Source organism: Camelus ferus, chromosome 2 (genome assembly GCF_009834535.1).
Source record: "Camelus ferus isolate YT-003-E chromosome 2, BCGSAC_Cfer_1.0, whole genome shotgun sequence".
NCBI lineage: Eukaryota > Metazoa > Chordata > Mammalia > Artiodactyla > Camelidae > Camelus > Camelus ferus.
In genome coordinates this window covers 109,577,347-109,591,490 of record NC_045697.1, presented here as the reverse complement: position 1 = coordinate 109,591,490, position 14,144 = coordinate 109,577,347, and the positions used below count along the sequence as shown (strand labels likewise).

General features: G+C 50.8%; 1 protein-coding gene across 1 annotated transcript in view; it reads right to left on the bottom strand.

Moving 5' to 3' along the window:
- Positions 1–248: 248 nt before the first annotated feature.
- Positions 249–14,144, bottom strand: part of TMEM131L (transmembrane 131 like) — a 159,808-nt gene continuing 145,912 nt past the window's right edge. The window contains 8 exon segments of the mRNA XM_032465146.1: positions 249–660; positions 1,386–1,525; positions 3,137–3,228; positions 4,688–4,725; positions 4,727–4,809; positions 9,781–9,863; positions 10,735–10,813; positions 12,891–13,076. Of these exon segments, the coding sequence (XP_032321037.1) occupies positions 385–660; positions 1,386–1,525; positions 3,137–3,228; positions 4,688–4,725; positions 4,727–4,809; positions 9,781–9,863; positions 10,735–10,813; positions 12,891–13,076 (977 nt within the window). The 3' untranslated portion in view covers positions 249–384.

Here is a 14,144-nt window from a genome sequence, read left to right as displayed (position 1 = left end):
CAGAACCTCCTGGGGTGCCGCCGATCACATTTGCTGTCTGCAGGCTCCCTGGATTCCTGTGCCCACGGTGGGAGGGAACCACATTGGCCGCTTCTTCCTCAGCTCTTACCTGCTGAGAAGTCACCCCGGTTCTGACAGAAACATCTGGCGCATCTGAGGCACTTCTTGAGTTGTGAAGGTCCAACGCCCAGATGCTTAGTTTCTACCACTGATTTGCGAAGGGTTAAAAAAAAAATAGAGCACCCAGATTTCATAAAAAAATTTATTTTCATATAAAAGTGCCAAAATATCCACCAATGTCAATCTATTTCAACAGCCAGTTTATGCTAGTCATCCAAACACAAGCCTCTTTATTCACATTGTTTAAAAATCCGATTCTTCTTTTCACACATTCCCACAGTAACCGGAGTCCCTGGACAGCGGGAAATTTGCGTTCCTGTTGGCTGTGGTAGTCCATATGTCCAGGTTCATGTAGGCACGAAACGGGTTAAACCCCGGGTAGTATTCCTTGCACATGACCGCCTGGTTGTCCAAGTGAGTCGAGTGCTCCGTGGTGGGACTGACAGGGCAACAGTTGTCATATACGTCGTTTTGAGGGGCCCAGATGGAACCAAAAAGTCCAGACATTGGAGACAAGCTTCGGGTGCTTGTGAGGTAGGGCTGAAGTGTACATGAGGAGGGAAAAAAAAAAGTTAAAAAAAATAAAGACACCTTAGATAGGCAATGTCAATGTCAAGGTTGACTACACAGCCGTGGATGCCACGGTGGTATCAGTCCAAGCTACTTGGAAGTGACTAAATTATTCTCAACAATCTGGGTTGCTGTCACTCCATTTCTCTCAAACGGAAGGTTGTGAGCGCCCCATCAAGCTAGAACAACTTATTTCAACCCCAGGAAGGACCCACAGTCAAACGCCTCTCTCTGTAAGAAAGGGCTGAGTAAGGCGGAAGGGCCGGGCTTTTAAGCACAGAGCGTGTTCAGGGGCAGGAAGCCCCCGGGCCTTGGTCGCCTACCACTGACTGACCTTCCTGGGATGTTTATTTCACCTCCTCCCAAAGCTGAAAGGTCAGCAGGACCACAGAAACACAGCTGTGTCCCAGACAGCTTCCTGGCCTGAGTTCGCTTTTATCAACAACCATCACTCCTCCGTGTGGCCGGGGTGTCTCTGTCACTGGGTGGCCAGGCCACTGGTGTCTGCAGCGACCCACCCCACCCAGCCCGGTCTAACTACGTGCAAGGGCCCCGCAGAGTGCGGCCGGTGACCAAAGGGCCTCAGCCAGGCTCTCCAGCTGATCTGAACCCAGCTCTAAAGCTCAGGTGAGCCCAGGGGGAAGGAAGCACCAGCAAGAAGCCGGGGCCCAGGCAGCAGGGCGGGCGGCACTGACCGGAGAACTGATGAGACCAGCGTGTCCCCAGGTGCTCGGCACGCTGGGGGGGCTGTTCCAGGCAGACTGGGAGCTGTGGTCAGCAAAGTCCGTCTGAACTGCGGCAGGACAGGGGAAGCCACTGGGGCAGTTCATGTTTTCTGTGACAAATGGGAGACATCGACAGAAGTGAACATTTTTCTGGAAAGAATGGAATTCTCACTCTCAGGCAAAAAAAGCTTTCCAGGCCTTACGATATGACCAGTTAAAGACAGACGTGGTGGGGGAAGGGTATAGCTCAGTGGTAGAGTGCGTGCTTAGCATGCACAAGGTCCTGGGTTCAGTCCCCAGTACCTCCTCTAAAAATTAATAAATAAACCCTAACATGGGGCCAGGGTTGAGAATCACTGGTCTAGACTCGTCTTGTCATCTGTAACATGCTACTCATAGGGACAGTTTTACTCTAAGAGGCAATTCATTGATAACCAACTGTCTTCCAGTTTAGCTTCGTAACCCTGATCTGTAGTTAATATCATCTGTCTCCTAATGGCTGATACTAGACTTCCCATACCCTTGGCAGCGTATTTCCGTGACTCTTAACAAAATGTGTTGTTTTGCATAGACAGTATGAGGTAAACTTCCAATTAGCACAAACTAAATCATCAACTAAACAGTCAGAGAAGTGGGTCCAAAGTAGCAGGATCTTTAAAATTGAATTTACAAAGCAATTATTTGGGGGATGGGAGTGAACAAGAAGGTTGCAAATGATGGGAGAGGGAGAGACACAAATAAGCATCTATGAAGAAAAATATAACTTTCATATTTTGCTTATGAATTAAAGAAATAAAGTAGCCATACTCCCAAAAAGAAATTAATTAATTAATTAACCCCCCTAAAAAAATATAAAAAATGAAAAGAAATACAGACATAAAGTAATTACTCCCTGAGACACATCACCTGGGAAGCCCTCGGGGAGGATGTAGTTCCTCTGGGCTTGATTTTCTGTATTTGATAATGTGATGGGTAGTGTAAATACTACCATAGATTTAAATAGTGTCAAGATTCTTATTAATGCTGAAAATTTTCCTTTATTACCTGTCATGCCATTGTCAGCCACCTGCACACACACCAAATGCGTTGATTTAAGAGCAGAAGGCACCAGGCACTTCGCAGTTGTCAGTAAGAAGATAATAAACACAGCCTCACACGCAGGGAGAAAGTGCCCACAGCACCCCCTTGTGGCTATCAGAGAGCACTGCATATGCCAAAACCCAGATCAGTACAAGCAATTGTGCTGACTCCAGCCCAGGCATCTGTAATTTCCCACAATTGCCCCTCCGAGCTCCTTTCCTTCCTTCTGCAGCATCTCCCAGGGGCAGAAGAGTCAGGACATGCTGAGGAACAAGGAGGTAAATGATTCTATCTCACCAAGGATGTGTCTGCCTAAAGAGTAACGACTAAAGCCCTGGCCTCCCGACAGACCACCCACAATGTTAGGTGCACACAAATGCAGACGAGCCCGTCCCGCCTGATCTGAGGGACTGGGTGGATCAGGGTTCTGTGTAAAAGCCCCTGTACACTCGGGCTGAGGGGCTTCTTGAGGCCACATAAAATGACACACGGCAGGACCTACAGGAAGGACTGAGCAGCCTCCTGTTAGATGGCTCTCAAAGGCCACATTCTTTACAGCTGGTGTCTTAGGTCCACACCCTCTCTGCTTTGACTTTCCCAGGATAAAAGGATGGCGCTGGGACTGTCCAAACAGCTCCTACCTTCTGGAAAGGCGTTGTAGTCATTCAGTTCCAGGGGGCAGTACACACCGGGAAACTGGCCTTCACAGGTCGCGCTCCAATCAATGAAACTGCTACAAAAAGCAAGAGGTCTAGTCTCAGAAACAGGATGTCAACTGACCAAGGGAAGAAAGAGGAAAACGGTTTACCTGCCTAGCATCCTCATCACTGCCAGTCCCTCAATTTTGGAAAATAAATGGTGTACTTTATCGTCACGGAATCAAAGACTAACTCAGTGTGCTCATCACCCACGACCTACCACTGCAGGCTGGATGGCTCGGACTGGACGCCCACTTCCTTCACAACGGGGGTGAAAAGCACAGCCCAGGGCAAATGGTCAGGACTGTCGGAATAACGGTGCTGACAGAGGGTGACTAGCCTTGCATGGTGACCATCTCACAACGTGTACAAATATCAAACCACTGTGTTGTACACCTGAAACTAATGTGATATTGTATGTAAATTGTAATTCCCAAAAAACCCTCAGAGATGGGAGTTTGATCTGTTGAGCAGAGAGAGCCAAGGACCCAGGAGAAAAGGGGGCCAGGGGAGCTTTTCTTTAAATGAGACTCTTATCATGAAAAGCAAATAAATTACCCAAGGATAAGAGGAATGGGTCCAAACCCAGCTTTCATTTCCCAGAGAATTACTTCCATTTAGACTGTAAATCATTCTCACCTGGTGTCAGATAGCAACCATGTAATAGCAAGATCAATATTTGAAAAACTGGCTCTCACTGCTAATTAAAAGGTATAGACTCCAAAAAGCGTCCACCCACGTTTGTTCTAACGGGAGGCAGACCCTGTGGCTGTGGCTTTGTTAACATGCGGAGGGCTGGATGCCATCCAGGGTCCCAGCACACGTCCAGGGGCTTCAACATGTCCCGCTACTTAAAGCCCACCCTCGGGGCAGGGCCAGCACTCGCTCACGTAAACCACAACCACACAAACTGTGACTCGTGGTAGGTGCTTGGATCCCAATTCCAATGTGGACTTTCACTACAGAAAGTAAGAAAGTAAATACCTCTATAATAAGCTGAACAAACAAACAACAAAACTTCAAATGGACTCTGATTACACATAGATATGAACATCTTCTCAAGTTTTCACAATTGAATGACATATCCGATGGTGAATTTAAGAAACTGCCATTGGGTAACGATTTCCCAGTACTCAAACTATTCGATCTTTTGATGTTTAAATGTGTGCAAGATGAATGCCATGGAAAAATGACAGTTTGTCTTCTGTGAGCTAGTAGGAATTATGAGCGACCGTTTTTGTTTTTTCCATTTTGTCTCTAATCTACTAGTAGTTCATCTTTTCATTGAATATATTAATAGCTCATCTTTTTAAAAAGTGAAGCAATGACATGGTCACCAGCTACGTTACTTTTTCCCCTTCGTGTTTCTCTCAGTTCTTGGTCTGTTATTTCTGAGACATCGCGATTCAACCAGGCAGGTGGCAGCACCCAGTTCAGGCGCCACGGGGCCAAGCGAGGCCATCTTCCGGTCGCCGGTGGGAGAGGAGGCCGTACCTGTTGGGTAGCGGGGCGGGTCCCTGCACCCCGGCCGGCACTGCCGCTTTCCAGGGCGCAGCTGAAGCCGCTCGTCACACACACGGGCTGCGAGGGCCACAGGTCTCCCGGCGGGTACAGACCTAGGGAAGAGGATCAGCCTCTCAGTCCACCTCCCGGCCCTGTAGGACCAGCTCAACTTCACCTCCCTCCAGAAAGCACAACCCGGTCCCCCATCGTGGGGACCACTTCTGCCCTCCTCCAGCCCCGTCCGGACGTCAAGTGAACACACAGCAGGCGGCTTTGACCTTTACCTCAGACGGCAGGTACCACCGTCTCCTGACCCAGGTTACAAGACCAGTTGTGATGACTCAACGGTACTCATGGGCCCGCTTTCTGCAAAGCCCCCAGATTCCAAGGACACAGCAGTGAACATGTTTGCATTCAAGTAAGCAGAGCCAAACAACAAACAGAAGTAAGAAGCTGGGGAAACGGTGCAGCCCCGGGGATAAGACACCAGGATTCTGTGGCAGTGGGGCGGGTGGGGACCAATGTCAACACCTGGGGAGGGACCACCTGTGGACTCCAGGAGGCCTGGGGCACAAAGTGACATGAGTGATACCAGTTTTTCAGAACCGCCCCCGGACCCCTCCTCAGGAAGGAGCAGGGCTGGGGATGGCTCTCTAAAGCTGGGTAAAGGCCTGACTGCTGGGTCCGCCAACACCCGCCACATGGTTCTGAACTCAGTTTGATCACCGACCCCCTTAACCTTTCCAGGGGATGCCCCACTCGTGCACCTCCCAGCAAAACACCTGTCAGCACCTCTGCTGGTCTCCCGCCTTCAATGCCATAGCCACTGCTCAGTCACTCATGGGATGGATGGATGGATGGATGGATGGATGGATGGATAAATGGATGGATAAATGGATGGATAGATGGACAGATGGATGCCACTGGCTGGTGGCATGGACTAAAGGGACAGGCTGGCCATCTGCACACAGGCAGTGCCTCCACATAGAAAGACGTGACTCAACCATTCAAAATGACTTGGAAATCCAAAGGTTTGCCAGCCAGCCAGCTACACTGGGGACACTGCTTGCCTGTGCCTCTGCCATGGGGGGAGCCCAACAAGTAGACACAAACCTCCCTGCACCTGCTGTGTGGGAGATGGCGGTAGTCCCCCTCCTGTAAACCCGGAGACTGGCCGCTCAGGGTGGTCAGAGAGACCTTGGAGTGTTTAAAGAAACAGCACCCCTAGACCACGTGGCTTTCATAGTGTGGAGGTCTCTCAATGAGGGGCTACCCTTGGCCATGCAGGGAGCTTCCCAGAAGGATCACTTGTGGTTCACGCACCTCCTACGGGCAGTGTTCACCACGAGGGAGCCGTCCAATTAGAAAAAGTGGGATAAACTTTGCTAAAATGAGCTGAAGTGGTCAAAGACACCCCCTTGGCCCAGAAGGCATTCAGGGCAGCCTCAGCCCACTGGTCAGGGCTGCTGTGGACAGCAGTGCCCTGGACGCCCTCCGGCCGGCCGAGGCCCAGTCTAGCCGTCACTAACACCTCCTGCCGTGCCTGGAGAGGTCAGGACAGAGACGTGAGGAGCGAGCCGCCCGGCCTCCCAAGGAAGACCGGGGGTTTACGGCCTCGCTCAGCGGCTGGGTCGGGACTCTGCGCAGCAGGGCTGCGGTCAGCGCTGCAGGGCAGCTGCACCCTGCTGCTTGAGTCCTGTTGAGAGCAGTGGGAACTAGATGCTGTAGGAGCCAATTAAGAGACTCACTGCCCCCTTCTGTCCATCAGATGAACCAAGAACTGCTTAACGGAGTGATGTCCTCATGAGCAAAGGGACCAGAAGCCAAGACCACACAGAAACAAGGGGCATGTGTGCTGCCAGGAGACTGTCCTCTGTGGGTCTCACCTTTCTGTACTTCCTGAGACCCGATGCTCTGGCTGTCCACATTCTGACCTACCCTTTCAAGGGTATTTGCTAAACAAAGCCTCAGAAGATAGAGACAGGGTCTCCCTTTAGAGCAGGGGGCAAGTTTGTTTTGTCCAACACAATAAAGGTAACATCTCCTGCCTCTTATAAAAAACACTTGGGCTCCATTAGCTCAGGGCTCCTTTCCTGTCATGCAACCACTGACCACTGCACGTGCAGGCGGCCAAGAGACTGGCAGTAAGGGGTCCTGAAGGAAGTGTGCCGGGCTGCCTGCGGTGCTAAACGTCCTTTGCCTCTGACCCAGGAGTTCCCTGTCTTCTGCCAGCATCTGCAGAATCGTGGCAGACTAGCTGGTTAGCTTGTGGTTAGGGTGAACGCCTCAGACCCCTCCCAGTCCTCAACAGTGACGTGATCTGACTTAGGTTTAACACGATCCCTCTGGCTGCTGTTAAAAATAGACGGCAAGGTGGTGACGGATGTTAACCAGACTCGCTGTGCTGACTGTTTTGCAACATATGCAGATGTGCAATCATTATGCCGTACACCTGAAACTCATATAATGTTACGTATCAATTACACCTCAAAAAAAAAAAAAAGAGAAGAGAAAACAATGAGACAGTAGTGAGGAGAGAGCAGAAGCAGAGAGACCTGTCCGGTGGTCACGGTGACTACCTAAGTGAGGGATGACAGCGGCCTGGACCAGGGCAGTCACGGTGGAGGTGGGAGGAGTGAACAGACGCTGGATGCATCTGGAAGGCAGACGGCTTTGAGAGTAAGACAACAGACTGTGCGTGGGGGACAAGGAAAAAGGCGACGCTGGCACCTAGATTTCTGGCCTGAGTGACAAGACAGACCAAGTGGGGAGCCGGTGAGGAGCAGGACTGAGGGAGGAGGTGGCAGTCACTCTGGGACATCCGTGCGTCCCCCAAGGACAGAGGGCACGTGGCAAGTGGCTGTATGAGGCCAGACTGAAGGTACAGAGGTGGGAGTTGTTGGGGGAGGGGGAGAAGCTGTGAGGGGGACACGACCAGCAGGGGAGCATGGGCCTGGCCTCCCGGCGACAGCGTCCAGCATGGCAGAGGGGAGGAGGAATCGCACAGGGACCCCGGAGGGTACAGCCAGAGCAGAATGTCTTGGGTCCACAGGAGGTCGACTTGAAGACAGAGGACAGAGTGTGGGATTTGCAGACAAGGAAGTCACTGGTGCCCTGCAGACACTGCCTCAGGGCATCACAGCACAGCCAGTCCACAGGGTTTGGGGGAGAACCAGAGAAAGGGGTCGGAATCAGCAAGCTGTTCCCCTAAACAAAGGGGTCAGGAGCCACTAGACAACAGGGTCAAGGGAGAGGGTTTTGGCTGCTGTCGGTTTTTCAAAGACCGGAGAATTACAGGATATTTGCACGCTGCTGGGAACGACTCTTTAGAGAAAACCCGATGCTGGCAAGGACCCTTGGAGGGGAGGGCTGCACTGGCACCCCACAGGTCGCAACACGAAAGGAGCAAGGGTGACAGGTGGCAGATGGAGCAGGGGAAGATCTCTAACTGCTTCTCTCTTCCCCAGCGAAACAGGACGCAAGATCGACTAGGAGAACCAGGCAGAGATGCTGGAGGAGGGTCGGGGGTGAGGAGCCCAGGGAGATGCAGCCGCTGCCCGGGGAGGATAGCGTGTTGACAAGCAGCTGTGTTCCAGTCTCGCTCATCAGCACAGAAACAGGCAGAGAAGCTGGAGAACCGGGCAGAAGCACGACTGCGGCTTTGCATAGGGGGTGTGATCACGGGAGGGGAGGCGGGGAAGTGATGTAACAACAGATCAGAGAACTGAGGCTGCGCACACGAGGGAGGTGATGGGCAGGGAGACAGGGACAGGACCGGGGCTCTGCAGACAGGAACTGTGGACAAGTTCTATTTCTTTAGTGACTTTATGGTCTAGCCAGGGATTGTAACCCATCATCAAAAAGAAATAGATTATTAGTGAAGACAAGGTAAAAGACACCTGAAACACACACACACACACACCCATGGATTAAGACACTAGATGACATACAATTCTCCAAACTGATGACAAAACAAAGACAGAAGAACACGTTGAGATGTGTCTGTTGGACACAGGTTTTCTCCTTCCCCACCATCAACTACATCCTCTCCCTCTTCTATTACCTCCAAGAAAAAAGGTGGTACCATTTAAACATCCCAAATCTCACCTCAACAAATTACTGAATTTAAGAGGTTCTTTTCATTGAAAACTAATTTTACTGGACTAGTAATCAGCTCGAACTCACAGTTCATTTATTTCTGTTGATAATTTGACAGCCAGTCCAAAATGTGACCAGAGGACAGCACAGAAGCCTCATGCCTTCATAGTAGAACAGCTCCACTGTGCAGAGCAGCGTTTAGCTCCCACACGATTTACATGAGCAAACATGCGTATCGGAGCCGAGCATGCCCGGAGGGTGAAACGCACCAGGCTCACCCTGCAGAGCCCTGACCGGGTTAGGGAGGAAGGAGGCACAAGAGGAAAACAGGAGCCACGAGACCAACCAAGGCGAGAGAGGTTAAGGGGAGGGGAAAGGGAGAAGAAGGCCTGGAGGTAACCTCCGGGACAGACCCAGGAAGGAACAGGCTTCCTTCCCGCCGGGTCCTGCACTCTGCGCTCTGGGGCCACAGACCCCCGCCTGGCAGGGGCCGGCAGAAGCTAAGAGATCGGTGGGCTTTGGGGCAGGAGGGAGGCTGGTCACTGAGGCCGGCCAACAGGCTTCTGCAGCAAAGGGAGGAGGGAGAAGACGCAGGGGAAGCGGAGGTCGGCTGATACAGGTGACAGACCCTCACCCTCGGTCGGCTCTCCAGCTGGCCTGCCACCACCCTCTATTTCTGCCATCTCGGACGGGAACAGGGAACTAAAGGCAGTGGTATTTAGAGGCACACTGCTGCTTGGGGGCCACAGGCCATCTGTGCCTCGTTTACCAGGAGGGGGCTGAGGGCCAGTGCAGAAGGGCAGCTGAAGTCAGAGGCCCCGAGGATGCCCGTGCAGAGGACAGGTGCCTTCCCGAGGCACGAAAACCCAGAGCCATGGGGCCCTGGGCCCTGGTCCCCAGCCTGCCTCATCCACCCCCCAGTTCCCCGGCCAGCAGGGCAACAGGGACCCCTGGCCGGCATCCCGAGCAAGAGGAACAGGCCTCACCTTTGTCTTCCTCAACACCCGCAGGTCCAGCAGGAAGGCTGGGACAGGCAGCATTCGAGAACCGGGGGAGGTCACTCGCATCTCTGCGGGGAGAGCACGAAGAGGGGAACTACTGACTTTCTGAACAAGGAAATACTGAATTTGTATGACCCACTCTGAGTTTTTACATGAAAGCCTCCCCTCAAAAACATACGGATACTGGAGACACAATGTTACACACCCAGAAAAGGGCTGGAAATGTTAACTTCCCCAGATCCAGCCAAGTCTTGTTTTAATAAACAACAACACGTTTTAACCAAGGTAACTTCGGGCATCGATCTGCAGTTTCCAATCCACCTCCCACCAGTGGGAAGCAGTTCTCTGCCCCAAATTACTCTCTACCCCAGACAGAAACAGTTCGCACAGAGCCTCCCTTGTCCAGTTCCACTGAATGACACCCTCCTGTCCCCTCAAGGAGCCTAACACTTCCTTCCACTTCTCACTCTGAAGCCCTCTCCTTCTTACGTCCCCTCCCTTTCTCTCTCTCAGTAAATGGGGCTTGTTTATCTTGTCCGATGCTGCAGAAATCAGCACACGGCGAAATTACAAATGCGGGTCAACTAGGTTCCTGCAAACTTTTCTGAATCATCAGTGCTATTTTATTTCGAGTCCTAGCAAAGAGTAGATGGTTCCCATCCCTAACTCGTGTTCTTCCTACTTTCAGGAATGAGATGTTCTCTAACGTGGCCTTATCACTGAAAGGACCAGCGATACCCGATGCTCCCACTGGGACCGTGTTCACCTGGAGGGACCACATGCTCTGAACTGTTAATAAAATCAGACTTTACTTTCTCACATCCTTAAAAGGTGTTTATATTTTCGCCTGCAGAACCAAGTGCAAAGAAAAAACACACTGAATGACAGGAAAAGCAGTACCTAAAACACACTGCAGAAGCTGGAAAATGAAACACTTACGTGGGGTTGCAGATGTTATGAGAAAGATTCAAGATGATGGGGGTTTCGGGGGGAAAGTCACTTTGCAAAACACTGTCTCCTGCATAAAAACAAAGAGAGGATCACAAGTTTTTACAAGCATAATTCAACTGTATATATATTAAGACGCAGACTGCTAATATCATTAACCGCAGATGAATGATTTTCACTTTAAACTGACATTTACACATTGAGTAATTTAATTTTTTTAATTAAAAATTTTTTTATGTATGTATATGCATAAAATGTGTGGGATCATACTTCAGAAACACTTTGCCTTTTTGGTCTTTCACACCGTTAATTATAATGGGGACATTTTCCTGGTACTTACTATACAACCTCCGGACACCCCCAGACTGCATCACATGCCACCGTGTCACAGCAACACCTTTCTCGTTCTCCTGTCGCTGGCCTTATGCCCCCAGCTGCACTTCTATCAGGCAGGCTGTCTTCAGTGACCAAGAAAACCATCCCTGCCCCCACATAAAACGCCACGAGCAGGGCCTACATCCAAGTCCGTGCATCCTCCACGCTGGCGGTACTGTCCCCGCAGATGGGGCGGGGCTGGTTTGGTTCCTGGGGCTGGGAATAGCTTATCATTTATGTGTGAGACACAGCACACAGTAATAAACAGATACACAGTGTATGTCGGTGGCACTGAAATTTTAGGAGGGTTGTTAGGCAAACGGTGTCCACAAAGGCACCTGCTGGAGGGGCCAACGATGAGAAAAAGGCTGAGAAACAGAATCAACTCACAAGTGGGCGTTTGTCTAGGTTGCTATGGTACCAGGGCCCTGGACTGTCAGACGAGACCTTCTTTACAGGTACCACTGCTGGCAGGAGGGAGAACAGAGGCCAGCAGAGAGGCTGCTGTACGGAGAGGGAGGTGGGGGGGAGTGGGCTGGGCTCTGAGGGAGACGTGGGGTCCAGTGTGTCCAACGAGCCACACGACCCCTCTGAGCCCGGGTCCTCTGCACCCCACAGAGCGAGCACCCCACAGATGCCACGGTGACACCAGCGGGAATCCCTGCCCTGATACAATGCTTAACCACGTTCTGTGTCGACTGTAACAGTGAAAAGGGGTGAATTAAATCCTTACATAGACACTGAGCTGTAACCAATGATGCCAAGGGAAAAGCAAGCCACAATGTGCTACCCTGAAGTACGATCTCCTTTGTGTAAATTAAAACAATTCTCTATTTTGTTGATGGCTGTGTGAATGTAAAATAAAATATGGACTAAAAGAATACACGCCAAGTCTATGACATTGGATGGTGAGTCTCTCAAGGAGGGGGAAATGGAACAGGCTATAAAGTATTATTCTTTAAAAACAAAATTAGGACAAATCTGACAAAATTAAGAGGAATTAATTCTGGGTCATAGAAATACAGATGCTGCTTCCACCTTTCCTGCATCTTCAAATTTCTCAAAGTGGGGACCACTGTTTACAGCAACGTTATTCATGATACCCAAAAGGTAGTGTCCATTAACAGAAGAATGGACAGACAAAATGTGGTATATACCCATGACGGAATAGTATTCAGCCTTAAAAAGGAAGGAAACCTTGCCATGTCAGAACATGGGTGAACCCTGAAGACATCATGCTAAATGAAACAAGCCAGCCACCGAAGGACAAATCTGTGTGACTCCCCTGACCAGCTACCAGAGTGGCCAAATTCACAGACAGCAAGTGGAGCAGAGGTCACAGGGCTGCAGGGGTGGGGAAGGGAAACCTGGGGTTGACTAGGTGCCGAGTTTCTGTTTGAAAAGATGGAAAAGGTCTGAAGATGGACGGTGGTGGAGGTTGCAGAACAATACGAATGTACTCAATGCCACTGAACTGTACACTCAGAAACAGTTAAAATGGTAAATTGTGTTGTGTATACCACAATAAAAATGTACAAGTGAAAACGTGGGAATTCTTCCAACTGTTTCCAAGATGGAGACTTAAATAATAATACTACTAATAATAACAGATGGAGGAAGGAAGGAAGAAAAAGAAAGTGGATAAAATTCAAAGCACAGCAAACACTCAAAGGCACAGGCATCTGTGCTCCGGGCCGGGGAGGCAGCCCTGGCCCTCGTCCTGGGTCCGGAGGAGGGCGGGGAGCGGGGCCACGACTCAGCCCCGGACTCACCGGCCGGCTGGAAGTGCTGGGGGCCCGCCGTGAGCTTCTTGTCCCCGTCGGAGCTGCTGGTGCTGCTCCAGCTGCCCCAGCTGCCCCGGCTGGCACGCACGCTCCCCGAGGAGCTGCCGCAGTCCGAGCTGGAGTCTGAGCAGGACTTCTCCCCGCACTTCTTCCTGGAATCCTGGTAGTAACCCTCTGCAGGGAGGAAGAGAGGCCACGTTCACCTACACAACGTTCAGCGCGAGGCCAACTCTCATCAAAGGAGGGAGGCCAAACTATGAAGACGGCAAGGTTCAACTTCAGATCCTGCGACCTCTGCTCATCCAGAGAGAAGAAAAGTTAACTTATTTACCAAACAGAAACAGACTCAGACACAGAAAACAAACTGGTGGTTACCAGGGTGGGAAGGGGATGGGAAGGGATAAACTGGGAGTTTGAGATGTGCAGATACTAACTTCTACACATAAAGTAGATAAACAGCAAGTTTATAGTGTAGAGCACAGGGAACTATATTCAACATTTTGTAGTAACCTATAATGAAAAAGAATAGGAAAAGGAATATATGTATGTACATGTATGACTGAAACATGATGCTGTACACCAGAAATTGACACAACGCTGTAAACTGACTATACTTCAATTAAACAAAAATTAACTGAAACTAATGATGGGACCTTAAGAAACCACTGGGGTGAGCTGTGCTGTGCTAAGTGCTCTGCTGTCAGATGGACAATTAATGCTGTCTGGGGCTCAGACCGTCAATTCCAATAATAATCTTGACCCCAAAACGGTTCTGGAAATAACAAGCATTTCTCTCAAGAAAATCAAAGCTATTCTACTGGACTGGAGATTTATAGGTAATTTCTTTATTAAAATGTCCACCAAGAGTTCCAGAGTGGGTGGGAAGAACCTCTAATAAGATCCAGAGGCAACACACACGTGTCAAGGGGCTGAACAAGAAGCCCCGCTACCTCTGCGTACTGTCTCGGGTGCACTGACGTGGGCACATGTCTGGGAACGTGGGTGTCAGCGGGAGCACCCCAACTCTCCCGCCTGGCACCCAATGTGCACTGCCCTACCCTGGACCCAGCGCTGGGTGCCCTCTACCACCTCCCCCCCAGGACCCAACCCATCAGCCCTCACGGGGCAGCAGCCTGGCTCTGCGGGAACCGCCTAGCACGTGTGCATGAGAACAGCCGCTGTTCTCACCTGCCTTTTCCCCACTCCCCTCTTTCCCGAGGAAGTCAGTCCAGAGCAAGCACC